The sequence below is a fragment of the Nylanderia fulva genome, unplaced genomic scaffold, assembly GCF_048542155.1.
Source record: "Nylanderia fulva isolate GAGA-0341 unplaced genomic scaffold, ASM4854215v1 Scaffold524, whole genome shotgun sequence".
In the NCBI taxonomy this organism is placed as follows: Eukaryota; Metazoa; Arthropoda; class Insecta; order Hymenoptera; family Formicidae; genus Nylanderia; species Nylanderia fulva.
Window position 1 is genome coordinate 1 of NW_028190615.1, and position 14,635 is coordinate 14,635.

At 49.1% G+C, this 14,635-nt stretch overlaps 3 protein-coding genes across 3 annotated transcripts; all 3 read right to left on the reverse strand.

Moving 5' to 3' along the window:
• Nucleotides 1-6,163: 6,163 nt before the first annotated feature.
• LOC114938560 (uncharacterized) lies at nucleotides 6,164-7,140 on the reverse strand. The gene is made up of 2 exons (XM_029312541.2): nucleotides 6,504-7,140; nucleotides 6,164-6,384 (listed from the first exon to the last, which is right to left on the reverse strand). The coding sequence occupies exons 1-2, from the start codon at nucleotides 7,138-7,140 to the stop codon at nucleotides 6,164-6,166; spliced, it is 858 nt and encodes a 285-aa protein (XP_029168374.2).
• Nucleotides 7,141-7,164: 24 nt separating this feature from the next.
• Nucleotides 7,165-9,207, reverse strand: LOC114938559 (uncharacterized). Its single transcript, XM_029312540.1, has one exon. The coding sequence runs from the start codon at nucleotides 9,205-9,207 to the stop codon at nucleotides 7,165-7,167; it is 2,043 nt and encodes a 680-aa protein (XP_029168373.1).
• A 21-nt stretch (nucleotides 9,208-9,228) lies between these two features.
• Nucleotides 9,229-10,563, reverse strand: LOC146721200 (uncharacterized). The gene has a single exon (XM_085487291.1). The coding sequence runs from the start codon at nucleotides 10,561-10,563 to the stop codon at nucleotides 9,229-9,231; it is 1,335 nt and encodes a 444-aa protein (XP_085343417.1).
• Between the last annotated feature and the right edge of the window lie 4,072 nt (nucleotides 10,564-14,635).

Below are 14,635 nucleotides of genomic sequence, written 5' to 3' on the forward strand. Positions count from 1 at the left end.
CTACGAAGCGCCACGCTTAGTTTCTAGGCGGAGTTAAGCGTCATGGCCGGCTTTGGCGCGCTTTTCAAATGATGTTTGATAGTTTTAGGATTTATTCCTTATAGATGGAAAAAAATTTACATACCCGGACATAGTAATAAGGCCGGACGTGACAACATACCTCACTAAACCCACTGCGGATACCTTCTCGGGCGTTTAAGGGGGACGGCGAGGATGCTGGGATCCCATGCCGTCTCGCCGCCCCACCGCCTTATCCCTCCTTGGGAGAGTGTTGCGGAAGGCAATACTCTCCCCCCCGCGAATTGCATCGTGCGGGGTCCTCGCGGTTGCGACGCAGGGCGGTATCAACCCCACGTCGCGCCCTCCCAAAAAGTTTGGGGGGCGGGGTCACGGCTCGAGTGTCCCGCTCGAGCCGCCACCCCCCGCCTCCAGAGTGGTGCTCCCTCCTCCTCCCGAAGGGAGTGGGGGATTCGGCATTCACTCCGAAGGCCCTCACCAGGGGGTCCCTCTCAGAAGGAGAGAAACCCGCTCCGTGGACGACGTTGCCCTCCCACCGGTGCCATGTGGCTTCCGGTGAGAGGGCCCCGTGCATCACGTCTTCGTCAAAGAGGGGGACCCAGGCGCCCCGAGCGGGAGAGCAATGCCCACCCGCCGGGGACACGTGGCCCCCCCTCGGTCCCCCCGGCTGCGACTCCTTCCGCTCCTTAGGAGTTGGGATTCGGTCGCAACCGGGGGGATTTTCCTTCCGGGTGCGTAGACCCACCCCCTTGGTTCTCGTGAGGCTCCAGGGGGGGGCATTAGGGACTTAGTTGTCTCCGCCCCCCCCCCGGGAACCTCATCATGCGTCAAAAGTTGACGCAGGTGTGTTGGGGGCGGACCCCCCCCCGATCCGCGCCGCCGCAAACGAGCGAGCTCGCCGACGGCGCGAAAAGGGAGGGCCCGGCCCCGCCCTCCACGTCTGCTCTCCTTTTTCGGAGGTTGTACCTCCCCCGACCCCCGCCGCCACCGACGGGCAAGCCCGCCGAGGGCGGTGAAGGAGGCACACCTCCCCCCTCCGTGTCTTCTCCTTCTTTTTCTCCTCCTCTGGGGGCGCGCCCCCCCCGATCCCCGACACCACAAACGGGCTGGCCCGCCGGTGCCGGGGAAAGAGGGGGCACGTCCCCTTCGCTTTAACCTAACCTTTTTTTTTGTTACTCTGGGGAAACCTTATGGTACCACTCACCTCCGGGTAGAGGTGAGGGTTATGTGGGACTCCCTGCCCCGCCTGGCCGGTCCGCCGTAGCGGGCCGGAGAGCCGGGACAGGACCTACCGCACTAAAACCCCAGAGGATATCCTACCCGGGGCGTTGGATGGGGGGTGCCGAGGATGCTGGTAACCCATGCCGTCTCGGAAACCACCCCCCCCCCCGCCCATTAATCTCCGGGGAGCCGCCTCAACCTTGCGGCCGAGACACCTCCCCGACCGCACAGTCAATGACTGTGCGGTGTCGACGCGGTTGCGGCACGAGGCGACATCGACCTCATGCCGCGCCCTCCCAAAGAGTTTAAGGGGCGGAGCCATGGCTCGAGAACTCCCGCTCGAGCCATCGCCCCTCGCCCTCCCAGTGTCGTAACCCCCAGACCCTCAAGAGGGTGATCCGGTTCGGCGGTTCACTGAGGGAGCCCTCATCAGGGGGTTCCTCTCAGAAGGAGAGAAGCCCCCTTCCGTAGACGGTGTTGCCCTCCCACCGGTGCCTTATGGCTCCCGGTGAGAGGGCCCCACGCGTCACGTCTCCGTCCTTGAGAGGGGCCTAGGCGCCCCAGGCGGGAGGGCAATGCCCGCCCGCCAGGGACACGTGGCCCCCCCTCGGCCCCCCAGTTGCGACTCCCACCGCTCCCGTAGGAGTTAGGATTCGACCGCAACCAGGGGGGTTCCCCCTCTGAGAGGACGAGCGCCTAAGCGCGGGAAGGACGGCCGCCCCCCCCTCAAGAGGCTGCCGGGGGGCAGAACGCGAGCCTATGCCCGCGCACCCCCCCACCCCCCGACACCCTCATCCGGCGTCGAACGTCGACGCCGGGATTTTTTGGGCGCCCCTCCCCCGATCCCCGCCGCCGCAAACAGCCGCACTTCGGGGTACGGCTGCCGACGGCCGGGAAAGGGGAGACACGCCCCCGCCCCTCGACCCCGTCGGAGGTGCCCTACAGCACCCCTGTCCTCCCAGGACATGCCCCGCCGGCCGTCGCAGATCCACACAAAGTGGACAGCGCGGGCCGGCGCGGCAGGCCCGTGCGATGTGGCCAGGAGCCCCGCAGCGATAGCAACGGGAACTCCTGTCCACGGCCGAGGTGCACCGCCGCCACATGTATCCAGGGCATAGGCACCGGTAACACCTCGGCTGCACCTCCCTCCTCTCTCCCGTCCGGTCCTTCTTGTCTGTCTCGGTCGCAGGCTTCCTTGGCGTTGTTGTAATCGCCTCCTCCTTTCGCCTGCGACGACCGACGACCCTGGACCACGCCTCCCCTCGGACTTCGGTCTCCATCTCCGAGCCCGGTGACAAGGTGTCGAGGGTTGGAGAGGCCTCTCCTCCTTCATCACTCTCCTCCCCCCGACCCTTCTTCCCCACCTTCGGAGCATCCGGGATCCGAGCTGCCCTCACCGTGCTCTTTACCCCTCTCGCTCCTCTCCGTCCGCAGCGTCCTTCCTCCCCTTCTCTCCTTCCGCTTGCGGGCGTTTTTCCCCCGTCTTCTCCGCGAGGTATTTTCTCCACTGAGAGTTCCTCTCCATCTCCTCCTTCATGGCGCATCGCAGGTCCTTCATCTCCTCCTGCAACTTCGCCCATGGGGGAGGATGTTCCGCCTTGTCTTTTACAAGGCCCGCTACCTCTGTATTGGTTCCACTGGTGCTGGTGGTCGGCAGCCAGGGGTCCAAGCCGATATCCCTCCTCTCTACCCGAGTGGAGTTGCCCTTCAGGTGCATATATGCATCCTTCAGGGCCGCTTTGTCCCGCTCCATTCTCTCCACTCTCAGCTCTATGAGGTCCATGTACCTTTTCACTCTTGTGAGCCGGGTCTTCCAATCCGTCAGGTCCTCATTAAGCACCTCGATTAGTTCCTCCTCCTCCATATCTTCCTGCTCTATTTTGATTCTCCGGAGAATCTCAGAGCAGTCCGTACTGCATCGGTGCAACATGCGTGTTATTAGCATGCCACCTGCTTCTTCCTCGCCCTCCGTTTCGCATGAATCCCCCGACTCGTATAAATCGGAAGATTCATACGAAACCTCCATAGCCTTTGCAGGCTCTGTCATCTGCCCGTCGTGTGATGACGACGGGGTGGGGGCCGGGACTATACCCCCCTCCTCGCCGGGCCCTGGGGCATCCGACTCCCCTGGGCCGGTAACGGTCTTTTTTGATCGTCGTCCGTCCATATTGTTTGGTTTGGTTTTTTTACTTGGTGGCCTTCCAAGGGTGGCGGGCCAAAGCCCTATGGCCCCACCAGGCCAGGTGTACCTCCATAGGAGGTACAGACCACTCTTAGCACCTCTCGCAAGGCTATTCCCTTGCGAAGGGTGAGCCCCCCCCACCACGACAAGGTGGTGGTCCACGGGGGGGGGGGGCTTTAACCTTGCAACCGACAGGTGAAGTTCCGATGAGCGGACCTTTATCTGAGGTAGCAGGCGCATCAACGTCAAAGAAAAAGCAGACCAGCGGGGACATCGGTGAGCAGCAGCAGGAAGCGATCAACCGAGAGGAAGCCGCAACAATCAAATAAGCGAAAAACGGTAATCGGAATACAGTTCCGACACCAAAAGACACCTACACGTGCAGTGAAACAAAGGTGATAACGCGATTTGCCAAAATTATTAGTTTACGCGGAAATGCGGTTAGAATTAAGTTAAAAGACTCAACGATTGCGTAAGATACACAAAAAGCGCAAGCAAATTAAGTTAAATAATTTATTTAGTTATTTTAGAATATTTTATTATTAGGCAAAAACGCGAAAACATATTTAAGTTAATTTATATCATTAAATTTCAAATATTATTCATGTTACTAGTTCATGTAATAAGTTATAAAGATAATCTCATTTATTATATTAGATTAATTATAAAGTAACTCAAACAATTAAATAACAAATGGTATTTGATTTTATGTTTGCACATAAGCATATAAAGATAAGTTTATTTACTAATTAAATAATAATATTAACTTAATTGTAAGAGCATTAAAATAATTAAATTACAAATAAAAGCTTATTTTGATTTCACACACAAAAGATCAAGTTAGTTTATTTAAGAATTAAACGAGAACATTAATTTGGTTGCACAGTTATTTTTATTGATTGAATTACAAATATTATTTTATATTACTAAGTTTGATTCATGATTAATCAATTAATAATGTTCATTTAATTTAGTTACAATATCAACTTAAGTTAATCTAATATTATATCAAGGATAAGATAAAAATAAATAAAAACATAAAAATAAACAAAGGGCAAAGATTGCACAATAAAAATAATTAAAAATATTTAGGTAAACACAAAAAAGAAAAATATAACAATTAGGGTAAGTTTGTTAATTGAATTACACATGTTGCGAGCAATAACGAAGTTTAATATAGGTCATTTTGATCTCATAGATTATACTCGCTCTTCTTAAGTTTAAGTGTGATTGTTTAATTCAAATAATGCGTAAGAGAAATAGATAAAATTACAAATAAAAATTAAGACTATATGCAATAAGCCTAGCGGAAATGATCCGGCGGTAAGTTATGTTATTGCAGCAAAGACGTAACAGCCGAAGATCGCAATGTGCTAAGGTCGTTTCAATTAAATCAAATTTGAATAATATTAAATTTATTTTATTTTTGGTTATTATTACATTTATTTTAATTTTGGTTATAACTAAATTTATTTACAACAAAGTAAAATAAGTACTTAATTGGATAAGTACTTAAAGACTGAAAGTCATGGTTGAGATTGATAAATACATTGGTATCATATTTGTTTAATAAAAGCAAAATGACTCGGCCGTTACGTATAAAATTATATAAGTTTAGTTCAAAGAATCAAAGTCCGAATTACGTTTGATTTCGGTTAATTTTCATTTAAAGTTAAGTTATAATATAGTACGTATTTAATTGTATTTGGTGCTAAGAGCAAAATAAAGAACAATATCTAGGGCGCGGACCATGTAGAGAGACCCTAGCAATTCCAGCGCGCGGACCATAACGAGAGACCGCGCTGGTTGCGTGGCGCGGACCGTTACGAAAGGCCGTAAAAGAACGAAAGCTGATTGGCGCGCGCGAAGGGCCGAAACGCAATTGGCTGAAGCACCCAGAGTGGGGTGACAGAGTATAAAAGCGGGCAGCGAAATGACTCGAGGCTCTAATGCGCTGTCGGGTACCGAGAGGCTACGTCGGCCGATAATAAAAAAGCGCTAGAGACAGTCGTGATATTATAATCGTCTAAAGGCGGCATCGTGACTTTAAATATTCGGTGGCCAAATGAGACTCGTCATAACGCTGTCGTTTCCGAAAAACCACATCGGTCGATAAATAGCAAAAGCGTTTGGGTCAGTCGCGTGTGTAATCAGAAGCCATTGTGCGGAAGCGTGATTATAATTTTAAGTGGTAATTCTAAAATAAATTGCGTTCCGGGAAACGGTGAGGCGACGCCAGCCAAGATAACGATGCGCATAACCATTGTAACGTGGCGCTTGAGTGGATCAGTGTCCGTGAGAGGGATTGTTAATAAAGCACCCTGTAAAGTGAAATACAATTAAATTAAATTTGTTATACTTAACTGGTGATAATTATTCGGTGGATTACCTACCTACAAAATTCCTTGCGTACCTGAAACAAAGAAGGAAGGTGCCTACAACGGAAAGGAGGAACACCGAAGCAAGGGCCAACTCAAGGGAATTGACTTCTTCGGCGAGAACCCAATAGCCAGGATTACAACCAACACCTTCGTGCTTATACAGGTTAAAACGTGGCGACCGGATCAAAGGCGAAAGCACTGCAGCCTGCTGGCAGGGTAAGCCTTGCATACGTAACGTTTCCATAAAAAAGCGGGGGTATGTAGGGTTTGTCCGGTCACAACCTAACCTAGACTTACATCGCTATATTATATACATATATATTTACAGTTCTTTTGACTCATCGTCATCACGCTGGGATGCTCAACTTGGTTCCATCGCACCTTCAACGTTCCGTTGGGGCTCCTGGGATGGTCCTTGACTTTCCATCAGGTGAGTTGTCATCTGACTCGCTGGAACGCTCGTGAGTGTTCCCTCGTTCTTCTGTGGTTTGTCCTTGATGTTCGGGGTAGTTGCCGAAGTTTCATCCGGGATAATCTCCAGTGGATCGCGACCAGTGGTCGGTCGCAAGGTACGGACTCGGCCTTGAACCATTTGGTGCGGGGGTTGAGACCGTGCACGTACTCAGCCGACCACCGCTGCCAAAAATGGTCTCGCATCAGCTGCAGGTGACGCCAGCGTGACAGCGTGGAGGTTGATTGACCCGTCAGCGATGGCTCAGGTACCGCGAGTAACGGTGCTCCGATGATGAAGTGGCCTGGTGTGAGCGCCGAAGTGTCGTCTGGATCGTCTGACAGAGCCTGTAACGGACGAGAATTAAGACACGCCTCTATTTGTGTGAGGAGTGTACTAAGCTCCTCAAACGTAAGTGTAGTTTCGCCGATTACTCGACGGAGATGAAATTTCGTGAATTTTACGGCAGCCTCCCAAAGACCACCGAAGTGAGGGGCCGCTGGCGGATTAAAGTGCCAGCGGATCCCTTGAGTGCTGGCGACGCGGGCGATGTGATGGCCCTCGGAGGTCGACGCCTTGAAGAGCTCACGCAGCGTGCGATCGGCGCCAATGAATGTCGTACCACAGTCGCTGTAGATGTCCGTGCATAGACCTCTGCGCGACACGAAGCGGCGTAAGGCGGCAATAAAGGCCTCGGAGCTGTAATCCGAGACAACCTCGAGGTGGATAGCCTTTGACCAGAAACATATGAAGACTGCGATGTATCCCTTCTGTGAGCGGTGTCCGCGCTTCTTGCTGGTCCGGATAGAAATGGGTCCCGCGTAGTCCAGGCCAGTACTCAGGAATGACCGAGTCGGCGTCACTCGGTCACGAGGAAGATTGCCCATAGGAGGTTGTGGAGTGGCAGCTCGCTAGCGAAGCAAGTGACGCACCGATGCAACTGCTGCTTGACGACGGTCCTTCCACGTGGCACCCAGAATCGAAGGCGAAGTAAGCTGAGTCATTTGGACGCCGCCATGCAGAGACCGACGATGGCAGGACTCGATTAGCAGTCGCGTCATCCAGGAGGCCGGCGGGACGATCACCGGGTGCTTTTCGTCGTAGGGCAGCAGAGCGTGCTTGAGGCGTCCTCCGACGCGAAGCACACCTTGGTCGTCGAGGAATGGGTTCAGCTCGACCAGTGAACTGCGTGGTGGACCAGGCCGTCCTGCGGTGGCAGCAGCTACCTCGTCAGGGAAGTGGAGCGCCTGCACCACTCGAAGCCACTGAAGTAGAGCGGCGTCTAGCTCGTCAGGATGCAGCGGGCGACCAGATGTGACCTCCCGGCTTGCCAGATTGAGCCACCGACGACACCAAGCCGTAACGCGCAGTAGCTGATGGAGTGCGGAGAACCAAAGCAGGAGGTCCGGTTCGATGATGACGGAACTCCTGGTTATCAGGCTGGTGGTGCGTTGTTCTGGCAGGTCGTGTGATGTCGGCAGCTCTGAGATGTCGACCTCTGAGTTGGGCCACGCCGTTTCGTCCAGTGCTAACCAGGCAGGTCCTGTCCACCATAACGCGTGGTTGATTAATTCATCAGGAGTAATTCCTCTTGATGCGCAATCTGCAGGATTGTCTTTCCCGGCTACGTGCTTCCACTGAGCGTCCGGGAGCTGTGTCTGGATATGAGCTACCCGGTTGGCGACGAAAGTTTTCCAGCGGGTGGCGTGTCCCTGGATCCAATGGAGGGTGACCTTGGAATCGGACCACAGGTACACTGGAGTAGACGCCAAGCCGAGCGTGTTGCGGACATGCAGCGTGAGCGTGGTGAGTAGATCAGCAGCGCACAACTCCAGGCGAGGCAGTGAGACTTGCTTGACGGGTGCGACCTTGGATTTCGCCATGAGCAAATTAGTTGATGTTTTCCTCTTTTCAGAGTTGCGGAGGTAAACCACTGCGGCGTATCCTCGTTCGGAAGCGTCAGCGAAGCCGTGGAGCTGCAGCCTTGAGTGATCGTCGTCGGTGCTGAGCCAGCGATTAACTCGTATGTTGCTGAGCAGAGGTAGCTGGTTCAGCAGCTGTTGCCAACGTTGAACATCCTTGACAGGCAGTGGAGCGTCCCAGTCCAGCTGCTGAAGCCATGTGGTCTGGATCAGGATCTTCGCCCGAATCACGACAGGCGCCAGCCAGCCCATCGGGTCGAATAGCCGTGCAGTCTCGGCGAGGACTCGTCGCTTCGTGAAGTCTGTGACTGAACGTGAATGTATTGCGAAGGCAAACCAGTCATCTTGAGGATGCCATCGCAAACCCAAGGTCGAATGGCTCTCTCCGTCCCATGAATGCGGTCCTTGCTGCAGCCGATGCTCTTGAGGGACTCCAGCGAGGACCTCGGAGTTATTTGAGGCCCACTTCCTCAGTGGAAATCCGCCCGCCGTGCACAGGTGGCGTAGCTCCGTCTGGAGGTTGATGGCATCGTCGAGGTCGTCTGCGCCGGTGACCACGTCGTCGACGTAGCAGTCTCGCCAAAGTGCTGTGGCCCCTTGAGGAAATTGCGTCCCCTCGTCTGCACAGAGTTGCCGCAGCGTTCGTATGGCCAGGAACGGTGCACAAGCCATGCCGTAGGTCACTGTTAGCAGCTCGTATTCTTGGATTTTGTCCGTCTTGTTGTGACGCCACAGGATTGTATGAAGACGGCAATCCTCAGGATGTACGAGGATTTGGCGGTACATTTTCTCTATGTCGGTGACAAAGACGTACCGGTGCCAACGCCATCGCAGCAACACGTCGTTGAGCGCTGGCAGAAGATTCGCCCCAGTCAACAGATGAGAGTTCAACGAAGTACCGGCCCGTGTGCGTTGAGAGCCGTTAAATACGACTCGGAGTTTTGTCGTCGTGCTCGACTCCTTCAGGACCCCGTGATGCGGTAAGTAACACTTGAGATCATCCGCTGTCGTTGCAATGTTGACTCTCTTCATGTGTTGTAGATCTTCGAACTCCTACATGAAGTTGCGATAGAGGTCGCCAAATCGAAGATCTCGGCTGCCTTTGGTCTCCATGGCTCTCAGGAGGCGCTCCGCTGGTCGGCGAGTCTCGTGAAGATTCGTCGGCGGTGATGAAAGTGGCAGCCTCACAATGTACCTCCCGGTGGACGTGCGTGTGACGGTGCGCACATATAATTCCTCGCACTTAGCTTCCTCGGGAGTAAGTGGAGCCCGAGTTATTGGCTCGCTCTCCTGCTCCCAAAAGCGTTGAACGAGTTCGGCGAGGTCGTGATCGGCGGTGCACCGGAAAGTGCGGCGATGTCCGTTGATTGTTGTTGCGTCGTAGCCGCCGGACAGGATCCATCCCAGGCTGGTCTGCTGGGCGATCGGCATCCTTGAGTCACCCTTGCGAAGGCCTTCCTCGAGGATCAAGGAGTAGACCTCGGCTCCCAGCAGTAGCTCAGCTGGGTCGTCGTCCAGGAAGCGAGGATCGGCCAGCTGAAGTCCGTCGAGATGAGGCCAGCTGCGTTCTTCTCGCGAGACTGAGCCTTGCTGCAATGATATGCGGGGCAGCACAAAAGCCACCACGCGGAGCTCGGCGTTGGTCACGTCTGACGTGACATGCAGCGTGACCTTGCCACGAGCTGATCCTGAGCGGGTCCCTCCGATTCCGAAGATAGAAAAATCCGTCGAGACTCGAGGCAGGCGGAGACGTTGCGCCAAGGCCTCAGAAATGATCGACACCTCGGAGCATTGATCGATCAAGGCGCGTACGGCGTGTGGTGAGCCGTACCGATCGGCGATGTTAATTCGAGCTGTAGCAAGAAGAACAGCCTTATGATCTCGATCTTGAAGAGTCGTGGTCAGTGTAGTGGCGCGTGTGGTGACCTCAGCTGTCTGTGAAGACGTGGTCGCTCCGTGCAACGTAGTGTGGTGTCGTGCGTCGCACGTAAGGCAGTTCTTCTTCGACTGACAGCGAGATAAGAGGTGGTTTCCTAAGCAGTTGTAGCAGAGCTTGTTCGTCTCTACAAATGCTTTACGCTCGTTGACGGTCTTGGCCTTGAAATCTCGGCAGGTCATCAAGGTGTGCCTTTCACGGCACAGTGTACAGTGCGGCGGCTCAGCTCCTTGGTGCTTAGTGACGTGAGTCTTGGCGATCCGTGAAGCCTCTCCGGACGGTTTGCTGATGCTCTTCGGTCGTGCGGCATTGAGCGTCAGGATCCGTCGGCTGATAAAGTCAACGAGTGCCTCGTTTTGTGCCGGCTCTGATGAGTCTGACGTGGACGACTCCCATTCCAGACGCGTGCGTGCGTCAAACAATTCGGTGACTAGGAAGTTGAAGAGGTCCATTCCGTGGGTGTTAATTGGACGTCCAATGCTCTCCTAACCATTGACGGCGGCAGTAACGGCGTTGTGAATGCGTCTCAACTCCTCTGCGGTATCTCCCTTCATCTTCGGCACGGCGATGAATGTGGCAAAGTTGGAGCGGATCAATTCCTTTTTATTGTTATAATGTTTGTCCAGGATCGCCCAAGCGCGATCATAATTGTCACTGGTGACAGGTAACGACTTGATTAATTTTTCAGCCGGCCCTGTCAAGCATGAGCGGAGGTGATGAAAGCGCTCGATGTTGGAGATCGCATTACCACTCACGACGGAGAGGAAGAGATCCCTGAACGACGGCCAATCTGCGTAGGCACCAGAGAATGGCGGTACTTTGATGCGCGGCAGTGACGACCTTGGCGTGGCGTCGGCAGAAGGAGGTACGCTCGATGCACGAAAGTGTTCAGCGTAGCCGTCAAGTATGCTTCTTTGATTAACGTACAGATTCTCTGTATCAGCGTGCAATTCTGACTTAAAATAATCGCTCTCGCTGAACTTTTCTTTTAAGGCCGCTCGGATAAGATCGTGCTGCGCTTTGAACTTCGTCCACAGCTGATCCAAAATTCTGGTGCGTGTGGCGATAGCACTGGTAGTGATATTGAAACTGCCCAGCTTCTTCAAATACTCCACGAAACGTGAGATGCGGATTTGAATCTCACGCTGACAGTCGACCAGCGTGAGTACATCCATGATGGCTGCACACACAGATGCTCACTTTCTTCACTCACCCGAAGAGTCACGCTCGCGAACTTGCGGTTGCCGGTGTGAGGTATCCGGCTCGAAGGACCAGAAATATGTTCGCGAACGCGCTGCGTAAGGGTCGCGCGGCACAAAGGATGAGTCACTTTTCTATCAAAAGAATTTAATTCTCTAACACACTTAATGACAAATACACTTTAACAAACTTCTTACAAATGTTAATTATTTTACATTGAAATCGTAATCAAAAATCAAAGTGCGGAATAAGCGGCGGTCGTCAACAAATTTTTAGCGGTTTTACAAGTATGCGGTTTGCGTTATGCGGTTCACGGCGGAAAAGCGATAAGGCTGCTAAGCCGGGTGTGAGCTCTTCTTTTATAATTTGTAGGATGGAGCCCACCTTCGCGTGAAGCGCCAATAGTTTTGCGGATTTCAAACGTTGCGCGAGGTGACCTGAGCGCATTACGCGTAATTGGCCGCTGTCAAAATTAACGGGACGACGGCTGGCAGAAAGCATGTGCGAGCGGGCGATCGCGATAATTATTGGTGAAAAGAGGCGCCCGTGATAAGCCGCGCATGCTTACTGAAAATAATTATTCGGCAGAACGGTTGTGGTACCGTTAATTGTTGATGTTTTGAGAGGTTTTTTCCGAAACAGATTGATTTATGTCGCGGTGTTTTCTCCTCGAAAAACATACAAAAACGATTTGCTGAAAATATCGATTGGTCTAGAATCTTCTAAAGTATTCTGTTCGAATATAATATTTTATTATACTGATAATATTTTCTGATGCGTTTTGAACAACATGTGATTTCCAATACATTATGTTACTGTCCGTCTTAATCATAACACAACTCTCAACCATATAATATGTTGTGTGCCTTGTGAAAGGCACAAGGGGTCGCGCCAAATTGGGATGAGGATCCGGGGCGTCAGGGCTTATATCGGGTTGATTTAATAAATGCACTTCACCTTTTTACTTATTAAAGAACTTTTATTCACATTACCACTTGACTTTCCTTTATTTCAATAATGATACACTTGTGCGTATATCTATTTAACGGCACTATTCAACTATAACTTTGCGTATTGCGCGCGACTGCGAGAAGATGTTAAGATCGCACGCGGCTAGCGAGGTCGTTTTAATTAACGACGCGAGAGCGTCTTGAGAGCGACTGATCACGACTGCGACTCTTGCTCCCTTTTTATAATATCGCTTTTTGGAATTTCCTTAATCGGAAGGGGTGCCTGGCAATGGGCCTCCTCGGTCAAGAAACCTAGATGCAAGCGAAGCAGATTCAAAGTCCTTCTGCTTTGCTTGCACGTTGAGCAATTTTGGTTCCATGTATATCTCGCAGCGTATGCGTTTTTACGCGGTCAGTGTCCGTCGTCAAGCGGATGTAATACGAGTAATTATACATTAATAGTTATATCTCTTAGAGATATAACAATTAATATTTGATAACAAGATATTTGTCACTTAAGTACATAATTTTAGCCTTTCTTTTCATTGCAATTTTATATATGATTTTATGATATTTTAGTTGTATTTTCATTATGTTTGTCACTATATTAAACGCTTATGGTGATACATAAATTATTTAGTAACATTATATAAGATTTTAAGTTATATTACCTCATCTATGTTCAGTTATATTCTTATTGTATTTATTCATTTATTCAACATCAGTGGTGTTATGATTAAGCATATTATTTCTTTGTATTTGATGGTATCGTTTATGTATATCACCTGTTTATGTTCATTTGTGAATTGACTATATATATATTGTATTGTTTGCATACTCAATTCTGTTCGGATAATACTTATTCTTTTCATCTATGCACATTTATTTTACCTGTCAGTGTCATAAGGATTATTTTTTAACTTACTTTCATACAGTCCACTTTAAAGTTACCATATATTATACGATTTCATTTTGAAGAATCTCCTTTTGCTCAGTCATGTAATGTCTTTATGTACGAACGTATTTGTTTTATGTTGTTATATGCTTATGTTATAATTGTCCTTATATGCTCATGTTATAATTGTCATTGTATGCTCATGTTGTATTTCTAGTATTTAGTTTGTGTTATTATTCAAAGAGCTTATGTTGTCATGTAAAGAGATTTATCTTTTTTATTCAGATGTTGATTGAATTTATTAATTAAATACCGATAAACTTTTCATGTGCTTAATTCACGAACAGGGTTGATTACATATATAAAGAAAATCAAAGGATTTTCTTCCCGTCTATTTTATACAGTCTACTTGTTATTACTATTATCATTTTATATTGTATATTCAACTTTATGTAATTTTGAACATTTGGTTCTTGTTCAAATGTGAGAATCTCATATTGCATACTAGTTCTTATTTAAATATAAGATTCGTTGATTGTCAAACTTGATATGTAGTATTAAATATAATTTCAATATTGTTTAAATAAATCATTGGGGTTTAACTTGAAAAATAAATTGATTGTATATTAAAGGAGCTATCATTTGTATGAATATTGGATTCGGTATCCCGAAGACATAAGGTTTTCAAACAGCGTACATACGATTAATTATGTGAGACGTTGGTTAGATGATAATTATATTTTAATAAGAACGTTTTCCAAGTTGCGGTTTCTAAAACAATGTAAATATCACAAGCTATTCCCGAAACATTTGAAACATTTTTGTAACGATAGATTTAATGCGTGTCACTAATAAGTCTTTACGTAAATTAAACAGAGTACTGCACAGATTAAAAACAGAAATTTTAAACATAGAAATATTTGATCTACACAGAATGGCTGATTCCTCACAAAAAAAATCTCATCAAATATTCTCAGATTCTCATTAACATTCTTCCTCCTTACATATGGAATGGGATTATAAACCATCATACTATCTCATTCAATAACTACGGCTCAAATTATATCATATACATAAGAAAAAATTCACATGGCTAACTAAGTTAAAAAAAGCTGAATATATCAACAGTATCAAGCCGATTAATTTTAATTGTGTCATTGGTAAAAAAGAATCCTCTCAGTCTAACAGATACACATTATCAACAATAACGGAGAATAGAGATGTCAACATTATTAATAATTTGATTACACCAAAAGAATTTGCTGGAAAAGAAGTCAATCCGTTGAATCGCACTAACAAAAAATGGTTCATTAATCTAACGGACACACAAATCCCACTCAATGTTACCAATTTGTTACAAATGGGCAGCAAATTTAGTCTTCCATTAAACATAGACAAAAGAACCGCTATTCATGAGTTCATTAAAGATTTATAATGCAATACCAAGAGGAATAAAGTCATGAATCTTACTACGATTCG

Bases quoted from the DNA above. Each gene is read 5' to 3' on its own strand.
- LOC114938559 (XM_029312540.1), bottom strand. From the start codon at position 9,207: ATGAAGAGAGTCAACATTGCAACGACAGCGGATGATCTCAAGTGTTAC.
- LOC114938560 (XM_029312541.2), bottom strand. From the start codon at position 7,140: ATGGGCAATCTTCCTCGTGACCGAGTGACGCCGACTCGGTCATTCCTG. The intron at 6,385-6,503 runs GTCAATCAACCT...AAATGGTTCAAG, and splicing joins ACCTGAGCCATCGCTGACGG to GCCGAGTCCGTACCTTGCGA.
- LOC146721200 (XM_085487291.1), bottom strand. From the start codon at position 10,563: ATGGACCTCTTCAACTTCCTAGTCACCGAATTGTTTGACGCACGCACG.